The sequence below is a fragment of the Miscanthus floridulus genome, chromosome 2 (assembly GCF_019320115.1).
Source record: "Miscanthus floridulus cultivar M001 chromosome 2, ASM1932011v1, whole genome shotgun sequence".
In the NCBI taxonomy this organism is placed as follows: domain Eukaryota; kingdom Viridiplantae; phylum Streptophyta; class Magnoliopsida; order Poales; family Poaceae; genus Miscanthus; species Miscanthus floridulus.
In genome coordinates, this window is record NC_089581.1 from 110,866,200 (window position 1) to 110,878,349 (window position 12,150).

A 12,150-nucleotide genomic window follows, 5' to 3' on the forward strand; every position below is an offset into this window, starting at 1 on the left:
ATCGATCAAGTTCAGTAGCACACAACAGCAAAACCACCAGGTTCAAACCACGAGCACACGCTCGAACACTTAGCTCATAGCGGAACTCTTGTCACTCTCAACCCTTCCGACCGGACCTCTTATACCCCCCATCTTTCTCCTTCTTGTTTGTAACCCCACTGCAAACTTCGACCACCTGGACTCAGGAGTAAAGTCATCGACCGACTCAAACTGGACGTAGGGCACGTTGCCTGAACCAGTATAAACCCTATGTCATTGAGTATTAGGCCACCTCCGATCACAACGTACAACAAAACTACACGTATCAAGGCATAGTATAATGTCCATCCTAACTCTACGGTAGCGTCTAGAAAATAAATCACAAAACTAAAATAAATCATAAAAAAAATCAACTGATGAAAAAAAACGCAAATTCACAGACAAATGTTCTAGCTATTAGAATATTTTCCTAGTATAAACGTGATCCATCGGAACTCGAAGAGCCAAAGCTGCAACCTGCACATCAATTAAAGACAGGAAGAATTAATAGAACACTGCATTGAAACCAAAGGTAAAAGACGAAAATACCCAATCTTCATGATAGAAACCATCTTAATATGACACTATATAGTAGTTAGCTTATCAGCATTAATATGACCTACTTGTCTCTCTCATAAATTTTCTGGATTCTTTTGTCTAAGCCGAATATAAGCTTTCAGTTTGCTTCTCCTCTCTCTCCTCTTCTCTCTCCTTCATTATTGTACTTGCTCTTACAAATGAAAGCGGCTTGTTGACCAATGAACAGCAGGGCACTATTGTACCTGTAGCAAAGGAGGATATCACAGATAAGCTTAATTTATTGGGAGTACTCCACAAAATCGTCAAAGTAAATTGTGTTAGTCACCTTTTAATTTACTGTTGGAAAATAGCATTCAGAATTAGCATACTGTTTTCAAAGTTCTTTTATTTAAATTGAACCACCAATCTGGCAAAAGGAACCTTGAGAGGAGCCATTTTAAACCTAATAGAACATAATGCAGTATGACACTTTAAAGAAATAGTTAGGACTTCACAGCAATCATTTTCCAACACAAACTTGCTTCAAGTTCCCATAAAAGTACCATCATATTGAAGAACTAAGCACAAGCACAAATGGGTCCGCTTATGGTAAACTGACATGGACAAGATTCATCTGCCACTTCATTTTGTTTGTTACATCGATGTGAAGTTTCTTATGGATTTGAATGGCAAAACAAACACTGTTTAGAATACCGTGTTGCGCTTTGACATGGTTCTTGTCAGCTGGGCAGCTCCACAAAAATCACCTGTTTTGCACATTGTTGTGGTGACACAGCATGCCCACCACAGAGTCAGGACATGCAGAAATATGAGTGCAAAGAAATGTAAACTAAAATTTTTGAAGAAAACAAATGCGCTTACCCAACTTTACCTTGCCTTGCTCAGTTAGAAGAATGTTGCCACCCTTAATATCTCTATGAACTTTAAAAATGGAGTGCAGGTAAGCAAGGCCCTGGAGAAGAAAATAAGCACACAAAAGTTCAATATCCAAAGGCATTTAGTTGCCCCACAAGGCAGCAAATACTTCAAATCTGATGCAACTATGTTAGAACATTTAATGCTTCTCTACATATATAAGCTATTTGGGATTCATCAAGAGGCTCCTCTGTGATGGCTATCAAGTCGGCAACACTTCCACCACCACAGTACTCCATAATTATCTGTAAGTTGAGAATCGCATTTGCATCAAGCCCATGTTAAATGACTTGACAAGTAGAGAAATCTCACAATGATAGAACAGTTTTGTTATTTCTTAATGTTAATAAAATGGATACTATTAGGCTATTTGATTGTACCCATAGGTAAGTCCGCTCCTTGGTAGCTTCCAAAGTAGCGGACAACATTTGGATGGCTACATTGCTGCAGCATCTCAATTTCTCCCCGTATGTCTTCATATCCTTCTTCCTGAAAACCAGAGATACATACTTATATTTTGGAAAAATGCAAGGACTCAGAAAACAGACAGCAACCGCATTTATGAGATTCTCTCACAATTAAGCCCATGCAAACAAAATGCTCACAACAAAAGCAATATGGTTGCCAAATACGAAATATGTCTCCGGTGGCCTTTCAGAATATTCACGGAACTTTGTAATAGAAAGTTAGAAAATAACCCCTTCTGTTAATGAGATAATCTTGACAGCCACAAGCTCCTGCATTCTGAGATCCCTTGCTTTGTACACTGCACCTTATGAACCTTTCCCTGCATTCCCAATTGAATTTTGCATTGCGCGAAACAGCTCAAAGCTTCAGCCATTCTACAAGTAGACATAAAGAACTAATGAAACAATAATTCCAGAGCACGAGTTGCACCAAGCTCATGGAGCAGCTCGTACTTGGTGGAAGGATCCTCTCGGGTAACACTGTCTGGCATCGAGCTCACTGATGGCTTCTGCCTTGAATGTTCCTGTTGTTGTTGCTGCATCAGAGGCGATGGTTGCCGGAGCTCCTCTGTCTGCTCCACCGCTGGACTCCAGAAAGAGGACCCGAAACCCCCGCCGCCGCCAGAAGCAGATTCATAGGAACTGGAACCCCCACGTAGGCCATCGCGGCGGCCTCGGCGCTGTCGAAGTTCCGCGTGGAGTCGCGGATCTCCGCCGCTCTCCTCCCCCACGGCCGCCCTCACGCCGGCAACCGCCGGCACAGAGGCCTTGTCATCAGCGGCGCGCCAGGGCGGGCGCGACCGGAGACGTGGGCGAGGATAGGTCTCGTGTGGGATTGGGATTTGGGAATCCGAGGAGTCGCGGCGCTGGGGAAGGATGGGCGCGAGATGGAGCCGACGGCAGCGACGGATACGGCGCGAGATGGAGCCTGGCATCACACATTAAAGTTCGGCCCTAGGATGGGTTTTGATATTTTATGAGTCCTTGATTTTAACGAAGACGAAATTTAGTATGCATTTTTTAGGTATACAATGTCGGAGGGTGTCAGCGAGGAACGTTTTCCTATAAAAACCTATTATAATTTTGATTGATTCATTATAGTAGATATGAAAATGGACCAATTTGTGTAGTTTCCGCATGCTAAACATGGTCATGAGCTAGACAGGTTGTGACGTTGTGTTATTGTAAAAATACACAAACTTTGACTTTTCAAAAGATGAAATGCACTTTGCACTTTTGAATAAATTTTTTTGGCGTTTTTGTTTTCCAAGAAATAACTTTGATAAAATATTTATTAAAAAATATTAATATTTATGGTATATAATTGGTATTATTGAAAAGATCTTTAAATCTAGTTTTTAATAACTTTATTTAGAGATATAAATGTTGTATGTATTTTCTATAAATCTGCGGCTTACAATATTATTACCTCGGAGAATATCAATTATATTCGAGTGTTCGACAACGGACGGACGGAGTAGCTGTGATTTTATCTTAAAAAATCAAAGGAGAAAAAAAAGGAAAAGGAATACTACTCCAGGCCTTGTTTAGATCACCTCCAAATTCTAAGTTTTTTCACTTTCTCTCCATCACATCAATTTTTAGCCGCTTGCATGGAGCATTAAATGTAGGTAAAAAAAATAACTAATTGCACAGTTTAGTTCGAAATCACGAGATGAATCTTTTGAGCTTAGTTGGTCCACGATTGAACAATATTTATCAAATAAGACGAAAGTGCTACTATTCATCAGGTTGAAATTTTTTGCAATCTAAACGTGGCCCCAGTTGAGTCGGAGTGGATGAGGTGAGAATGTCAATGATTGGGGAAGGTGGGCGCTGTCGGGGCCGCGCGGGGCAGGCAGTCGCGCGTGGGGGCTCCCTTGGTGCGGTCCGACGTGGCGCGCGGCGGGGTCGACGAGGCGGTCGCGTCCACGTGACCCCGGCCCTGGTCTCCTTCCCGCTCTGGCTCTGGCTGTTCCCAATTGTTGCTTGCGGGTCGAGCTCTGTCTCAGGCTCACCTCTCACGCATGGCTCGTCCTACGTATGACGGTATGAGTACCTCATGGCAGGTCAGCAGGCAGGACCGCAGGAAACGGTGGCCAATACGGCGCTGCAGCTGCACGCATGGGATGGTTCCTCTTTCCTTTTTTTCTTTTCTTTGTGTGTTGAAGATACGGAGTAAAAGTGAAATACTCCGCCTACGGTCCTACCAGCTGAGCGAGCAATCAATCATCGAACGTGGGCCGTGCCGAGACCCAATCATCAAGTCATTCCGGGTTCATGATCGAGTCGATGATGACGACGACGGCAAACAGGGGTAACAGCCTAACAGGCCATCTACGGCCAGTACAGTGTAAAAATAAAAAGAAAAAGGGGAAGGCACAGTCGAGTACTCGAGTCCCATCCGGCATCGCATCACACCGCTCACCGCTGCACATCGACGTCGGCCATCGAAACAGCAACAGCTGCAGCGTGGGTGGGGGGTGGGGCAGGGGCAGCTGCAGCTGCAGCGCCGGGCGGCGCAGACAATCAGGGAGGGGGTGCTGGTGCCGGTTGCGCGCGAGGGGACAGCGCGATCGCTTACGAGGCCGCGCGGCGTCGGCATGCGTCCGGGGCTCCGGGCACACCTCATAATGGCCCAAAAACTCACGGCCCAATCACGTCTGCCGTGCCGTGCGTCCCAATCCGCATTCATGTCACTGACTGCGCCCAACAGGCAACAGCACTCCTCACTTCCGTGGCATGACAGCACCATTCATCACTGCGGAGCAAAATTTGCCACCTCTCTTTTTTATTTCGTTTCCTGTCAATTTCCGGGGCCTGATCTTTTTCCAAGTGCCATGCTACTGCACTCTAGTCTAGGTGAATCTCAGCAGCCTCCGCGTAAAATTTTGGCCAGAAAATCAAATTCGAAGTGCTTCTGTGGAAACAAGCACGAGATGGCGCACCAAAGTCAAAAAGTTTCCAGATACTCGTACGGTAAGGTGTAGCTTGCAATGTTCCAACTTCCAAGGAAGGAGCCGGTCGAGATAAGGTGTGGTCGGTCCCCTGCAGCCGTGTGGGCAGTGCCAGTCCTCACTCTCGATGGACGTACGGCGGCTTATACGGTCCTAGTGGACAACTTGAATCCTCCATTTAAAACTAGAACAAATTAAGACCTTATTTGACCTTGTTTCCTACGATCGGCTTTCATCAGAAAGAAAAAGTCCAGGGAATGTACGGTAGGTAATATCTTTGACCAGATTTATTGTCTGGTAGTAGAACATTTGGCATGCAGACTGAGTTTCTTCTGCGTCTGTTTCTTTCATGTGGAGGAAGGACGAGGAACAACAGTAGCCACAGCATCGCCCAGCAGCGCCGGGATCCTGGCGGCACCGATGACTCGGTTGCGACGATGCCCGGCCCGTACGGTTTCGTGTAATTTTTGTATTTTGGTCCCTTTTGAAAATATTTTTTATAAAAAGACCTATGTCAAAACGTTTGCTGAAAATAGATCATTTTTAGGCGTCTTAGAACATGACGCCAAGGTATGAGGGTCGGCGTCGACTGACACGAAGCCGAGGTCTTGCCACGTCACGGACGACCCTGGTCGACGGCGACACGGTGACGCATGGGGCCCACTACGTCGGCGTCGTGTCAGCCAACGCCACAGGCCTAAATTCGGCGCTGTGGAGAGTCACGCCGAGCTCTTGGCACCATCCGACGCGTGGCCCAGGCAGCCCAACAACGCTTCGTGGCCCAAGAGCTCGGCGCGGGTCACTTAACGCCGAGCCAGCAGACTCGGCGCGGCCCGACTCAACGCCGAGGTCTGGACTCCTGAAGCCGCGCCGCGGCCCCCTCCGTCTTCCTCCCTCCATTCAGAAGACTGCAATTGGGCCCCTTTCTATCCGAAGACTACAATTTATGAAATAGCAAATGCACAACGATTACACTCACATCAAAACTAACAATGGCATGTCGCAAACTAAACCTAGCATGCCTTAGGGGATTGAAAGAAACAAGTGATACAGACGTTGCAAAGGTACTACGATTACACACTCACATGAAAACTAACAATGGCATGTTGCAAACTAAACCTAGCATGTCTTAGGAGATTGAAAAGAACAACTCATACAGCCGTGTAACCCTGCTCCCTCGCTGTGCAGCTCTGGCGCCAGCGTCAGCCTTGCGCCCGCCCATGCCGAGACGATCAATTTTTTTTATTTTTTAGTTCTTTTTTCAAAAATTTCTCACAAAAATGCCCCTGGAGGTATGATTTCAAAATCTTGACCTTTAGCTCGGCGTCATCGCTGGCTGCTTTAACCCCGCGCCCAGCATTCCTGTCCGAGCCTTATTCCCCTTCTTTCTCCTATAAGTGCACCGTAGAGATAGATTCCGTAGTAGTACGAGCTGATTTTTTTCAATCCTAACTACAAACTATCATGACTTGGACACCCTAAAATTTTACCATGAGATGATAATGTCAAATTTGGTTGCATTTTTACTATGAGATGGATATGTAATTTGAATTTTTACCATGGCAATGCCATATTGAATTTTATTGTGACTTGGATATGTTACAATCTGTGATTTTACCATGAGATGGACATATGTATATTTACCACGAGATGGTCTGATTTTTTATCGTGACTAAGTCCAAACTTGACGAGACTTGTTTTATTGTCATATCCTCAGAGAGTACTCAAACTCGTAGTAAGGTCTTAAATTGAGTTGCTATACAAATTTGGAAGATAAAATATCACAAACATGTTAATTCACTGCTACAAAATAGCACTGTATTCAAACTTGTGGTCACTATTTGGCCATGTTCAAAACTGATTTAGGTTCAGGTCCAAAAATAAAGTTTGTTGTACTCAACTCAAACTACAACTTCTATTAAAGGTCAAACTTTATATTAAAAAAGAAACTATAGTTTTACTGTGGTCAAAGCTGCATCATGAAAAAAAGTGTTAACTATTGATCCAACACTTAGAAATATTTTTAGGCTCGTTCATCAACATGAACCCTAGATCATTTTTTATCCTAAGTATTTCTATGTTGTTTTAAGTGCTCAAATATCAAGTCAGTGTAAAACTCTAGAGTTAGCCATATTTCTCAATATCCAAGTCATGGTAAAATTTTAAATTTGTCAATGTCCAAGTCATGGTAAAATTCTAGTCTCTAAGTCATAGCAAAAATTTAGACTTTAGCCATTTTTGCATATGTCTGTCCCACGGTAAAAATCAAATTTGACAATGTCCAAGTCATGGTGATGCGTGGGGTGGGGTTCTGACCGAACCTCGGCGTTGAGTCGGGCCGTGCCAAGGTTAGCGTCTCGGCGTCATCTGATCGCACGCCGAGCTCTTGGGCCACGAAGTGTTGTTGGGCCGCCTGGGCCGCGCGCCGGATGGTGCCAAGAGCTCGGTGTGACTCCCCACAGTACCGAATTTAGGCCTGTGGCGTTGGCTGACACGACGCCGACGTAGTGGGCCCCATGCGCCACCGTGTCGCCGTCGACCGGGGTCGTTCGTGACGTGGCAAGACCTCGGCGTCATGTCAGTCGACGCCGACCCTCATACTTTGGCGTCATGTTCTAAGACGCCTAAAAATAGTCTATTTTCAACAAACGTTTTAACGTAGGTCTTTTTGTAAAAAATGTTTTTAAAAGGGACCAAAATATAAAAATTGCACTACGGTTTCTGAGCAGCCGCGCGTCGTGGGAGCGGGACTGCGGGAGCAACAGGGATATGATCGCCATCGCGAAGGCATCGCTGATCCATCCATCCATCCTCCCCCGAGCCGGAGCCGGGGGGACAAGTCAAAAGAGGTGCCAGAGCGCCACCGCTACGTGCCTGGACCCCCACACGGGCACGGCCACCAGGTTCAGCTGATGATTGCGCAGGTGTCAATACCAGCATGTTCGCTTGCTCGTAAACGATCGTAAATTTCCAACCAAAAACAGTGTTTTTCTCTCACACCAAACTAGCCAGCAGTAAATAATCCACGATAAGATACGATACGATACAGCAGTAAATCATCGTCACTAGTACAGCGAGACCTTTCCTTCCTCCCCACCCCACAAAGTAAACTATCCCCGGTGTGCGTCCTCTTTAAAAGCAAGACCCTCCCCTTCCTCCTCACTGCCACACCACACCAGAGCTTCATCGATTATATTCATCCACCGTTTACCTCTCTCTCTCTCTAGAGTCTAGGCTGCAACCAGGAAGAAGACGGTATCGTCGAGAACGAAGCCAAGTTCAAAGTGACAACCCATCAGTGGAGATGGCGGTTAATGCGAGAGACGAGGAGCAGTACGGGAACGACAACCATCTCGGGCTTGGGCTAAGCCTCAGCCTCGGCATCGCCACCGCGGCTCCGGTAGAGGTCGAGCCGCCGCTGCCACCGCGGCAGCAGCAGCAGCGAGCTATCAGCGTCGCGCCCATCTCCTCCCTCCTCCCCGCGCCGCAGTGGTGGAACAGACCCGCCGGTCTCTTCTTCTCTCCCTCCTCCGGTGAGTAGACGCCGCGCATGCATGACGCATCATGATGCATGTTTTCTAGGGACATCACCGCCGTTCCTTGAGTGATGTTGATCTGGTCCTGACAGAGATACTGCGCGCATGCATGCAGGGATGATGGATCCATCTCTGGAGAGGAAGCACCAGCAACCGCAGCAGAAGCCATATACGTGCCACAGCCACGAGATGCCGTTCCTGTGGGGGATCGACGCGAACCGGGCCCCTGCCGCCAGGGAGACCCGCGGGAGGGGCAGCTGCAGCGAGGACGAGGAGCCCGGTGCGTCGTCGCCGAACAGCACGCTCTCCAGCCTCAGCGGGAAGCGCGCCGCGCCGGCGAGGAGCAGCGGAGAAGTGGATCGAGAGGCCGACCACACCCGGAGAGCCGGAGGCAGCGGCAGCGACGACGAGGACTCTGGCGGCGACGGCGGTGGGTCGCGGAAGAAGCTCCGCCTGTCCAAGGACCAGGCCGCCGTCCTCGAGGACAGCTTCAAGGAGCACAACACCCTCAACCCCGTACGTATACAGTTTCAGAATTACTTAAAAAAAACATCGATCGCCTTCAAACTCGAGGAAATCTAATAACTAACCGTTTCTTTTTCTGACTTGCTTGATCAGAAGCAGAAGGCGGCGCTGGCGAAGCAGCTGAACCTAAAGCCACGTCAGGTCGAGGTCTGGTTCCAGAACCGCAGAGCCAGGTAATTAAACAAAACAACCCCTTGATAATTTATAATTAACCTGGTAATTTCATCTCTTTATATAATCATCCCATTCATTAATACTGGCTAATGATAATGATCGAATTACTGTTCATTCAGGACGAAGCTGAAGCAGACGGAGGTGGACTGCGAGTTCCTGAAGCGCTGCTGCGAGACGTTGACGGAGGAGAACCGGTGGCTGCAGCGGGAGGTGGCGGAGCTGCGCGCGCTCAAGCTCGTCGCGCCGCACCACTACGCGCGCATGCCGCCGCCCACCACGCTCACCATGTGCCCCTCCTGCGAGCGCCTCGCCTCCGCCGCGTCCGCCGACGAGGCGGTGGCGGGCCGTACCGCGCCCACAGGGCCCTGGGGCCCTCTCCCTGTGCGGCCCTTGTTCATCGACGGCCCGGCCCGGAGGCCATGATCGACGGACAATATGGCATGAGATGGATGCGCTTGCTAATTGCTACTGCTAGCTAAGTAGCTAGTGCTAATTAGGGTTGGATCTCTCTCTTTTTTGCACTTTATTATACCTGCAGCTTAGTTTTAGTTTTTATTAATCTTTGTTTTTTCGCACTGTTTTGTTTGCTGAAAATAGATAACGATGTCTTGTGTCTTGTATTCATAAGTCATAACTCATAAGTGATGCAATGGTCTTCTACTTTGCATATATACGATACGATGTCAGTTGTTGATATGTGTTGCTTGTTTGTGATGCTTGTTCAGAGTGCAACCACATTGCCTAAACATGATTTTTCAGTCCTACAACACCAATTTGAATAATTCCAACATGTACTTAATCATTGCATTAGTGCAATTATTCTGTTGTAAGTTTTGTTCAGAGGGATTATAAGTCAGCAGATCTTATTTTTCCCTCTCGCTGTACCAAAGTCTGAATTTTCTGACGTTGATATTCGAGTCCGAAGACGAAACCGCCCTGCTTTTCCTCCCCGTGTTCCTATCGTTTGAAGCATTCTTCACGAAGCACTAGAACAAGTAGCAGCTCGATGGAAAAAAATAGAGGAACCCAACAAGAACGGAGGTGAAAAGAATGTTTGGCTTCATGTCATCCACCAGACCAGACCCGCAAGAACCGACGAACGTGATCGAGGGTGCCTTTCGCATTCCTTGGCTGTCTCTGGTCACCACACGCACGCAGCACGGCAGGATTCACATGTGCCGCTGAATAAACCGGCAGCTAAGGGGAGTTGCGCCGTCTGAAACGGGCGGGCAGGCCAAGCTTTTCTGCAACTTCCGGTCAAATTCCAGCGAGCCGAGTATATTGCGGCGAAATATCTTGTCGAACGAATCTGACTGAAAACAACGTATAATGAGGTCACTGAATTGAATTCTTGATTTCAAGAGGGGGGAAAAAGGGTTCATGGATCTCCCTGCTTACTTTGAGGCAACCTGATCCATCTGCTAGTACTACCTACTGACAAAACGTTTTCGTAGGAATTCATGAACTCCGCCAAAATTTGCATGATTTCGGAGAAACGGAGCGAGAGCAAGCCGAAATTAAGCTATAGGATTCACGTGCTAGGCGCCAAACGTACAAGTCATGGTTAATTCCACATGATGTGTTATGCAGCAAACAAAGATTTGATTAGTCTACCCACGAGTGACGAGACCACTAGTTCCAGCATTAGCACAAGCACTGCCATGATTAAACTATAGCTTAGCAGCAGTAGGTGCAGGTGTGCTTGCATGATTTGGTTCCGCTCGTCAGTGAGGTTTGAGGGGGCGCAGCGCGATCTTGGTTAGATCCGGGCGTGCGTGCGTGACTTCTCACAATTGTAGCCCCTGGTGGCCTAATCCGACACTAATCTAGCCGCTACCCCCCAACACCCCATGTGCGGGGGGACACTAAACTAAACGCCCCTGCACACGCGTATCCAGTCACCCGCCCCCACCATGTCCTGCTGCCGTGCCCTAACCCTAATCATTTGGCAATGCATCGTTAATCTAATGGGGGGAGAAGATCGTTGTTGACCCGGCGGGGAGCCCACGCGGAATGCCTTAGCTTAACTCCGGGAGCGAAAGCTGCATGCAAAGCTGACGGCCGGGTGGCCTAGTCTGATAGCCTCTGATTTCGGATTAGAAAATGCTTAGCCCTGGGACACCTTGCTGGCCTGCCCCCTTCCCTGCTTTTCTTCTCACTTTGCTGAAACTTTTTCCAAGCTGAACATCTCTACTCTACATGCAATCATGATACCTTACTGATTCAGCTGTACTGTGCAAGTCTCTTGTGGTCATTGTGGGTTACCTGCACAAAAAAGTCTCTGATTGAAAAGGGAGCAGAGTGGTGCTTACGGCTAAATGCCTAATCATCGCGCCACTGCTACGTTCTGGGACCAGCTCTGCATTTTTGATCTACTATTCGTTTCCCCCTTTGTCTTTCTCAGACTTCTTCCAGAAGAACAGACAAGTCTGCATGCAGACACTGCAGAGAGACACCGAACTGGGTGGTGTGATGCAACTCTGCTGTTGCTGCAAGTTCAGCAGTCAGCACAATCCAAAATCGTAGGTGAGCTCTGGCTATACACCACTCAAGGCTCTGTTCGTTTGAAATTACCAGCCTGACTTATCAGATATGGAACAATGTCTTTCTCTTACAACAAATCAGCTTCAGCCGGCTTATCAGCCGTAGAAACCATCTAGCAGCAGTATATTAACCTATACTTGTAGAGGAAGCTGGCAGGCCGCAGGGTTTCTTGCGTGTAAATTGCGTGTGGTTCCAGTTTCTCGTCAGGGTTCTTCAGTAGTTGGTCTCAACGCACGCTTGACCACAAACCACCGTCTCTTCTCCTCCGTGCTATTTTGATGATTCCAGGAAATTTTGGGGCTGTTTGGTTCAACCTCAGACAAACTTGCCTGGTGCGCCGTGCGTCTCCAGGCGTCCAATTCTGCTCGCCTAGGGTCCAGAATGCTGCCTGAACGGACATGGTCAAAATTCTAGACTGAGGGTGCTGTATGTATCCAGGACATTTTCCAGAGCTCTGGAAATCTGTTTGCATTC

The 12,150-nt window shown here is 47.7% G+C and overlaps 1 protein-coding gene and 1 long non-coding RNA gene across 3 annotated transcripts; one reads left to right on the forward strand and one right to left on the reverse strand.

Annotated features, from left to right (window-relative positions):
• Window positions 1–201: 201 nt before the first annotated feature.
• LOC136539357 (uncharacterized) lies at window positions 202–2,881 on the reverse strand. 2 transcript variants are annotated; one of them, XR_010779648.1, is made up of 7 exons: window positions 2,394–2,881; window positions 2,172–2,315; window positions 1,854–1,962; window positions 1,430–1,718; window positions 1,252–1,304; window positions 642–800; window positions 202–495 (listed from the first exon to the last, which is right to left on the reverse strand). It is a non-coding gene; the product is annotated as an uncharacterized lncRNA (long non-coding RNA). The 2 variants fall into 2 exon arrangements; XR_010779647.1 differs by having other exon boundaries at window positions 1,420–1,718.
• Window positions 2,882–8,124: 5,243 nt separating this feature from the next.
• LOC136539358 (homeobox-leucine zipper protein HOX1-like) lies at window positions 8,125–9,828 on the forward strand. The gene is made up of 4 exons (XM_066531310.1): window positions 8,125–8,430; window positions 8,549–8,949; window positions 9,052–9,131; window positions 9,252–9,828. Exons 1-4 carry the CDS (start codon window positions 8,202–8,204, stop codon window positions 9,553–9,555), a joined length of 1,014 nt encoding a protein of 337 aa, XP_066387407.1. The 5' UTR covers window positions 8,125–8,201; the 3' UTR covers window positions 9,556–9,828.
• The last annotated feature ends 2,322 nt before the right edge of the window (window positions 9,829–12,150 follow it).

Excerpts from the sequence above, each read along its gene's own strand:
- LOC136539358 (XM_066531310.1), top strand. The coding sequence starts at position 8,202 with ATGGCGGTTAATGCGAGAGACGAGGAGCAGTACGGGAACGACAACCAT. Across the intron at positions 8,431-8,548 it reads CTTCTTCTCTCCCTCCTCCG|GGATGATGGATCCATCTCTG; the intron begins GTGAGTAGACGC and ends GCATGCATGCAG. Across the intron at positions 8,950-9,051 it reads AGCACAACACCCTCAACCCC|AAGCAGAAGGCGGCGCTGGC; the intron begins GTACGTATACAG and ends TTGCTTGATCAG.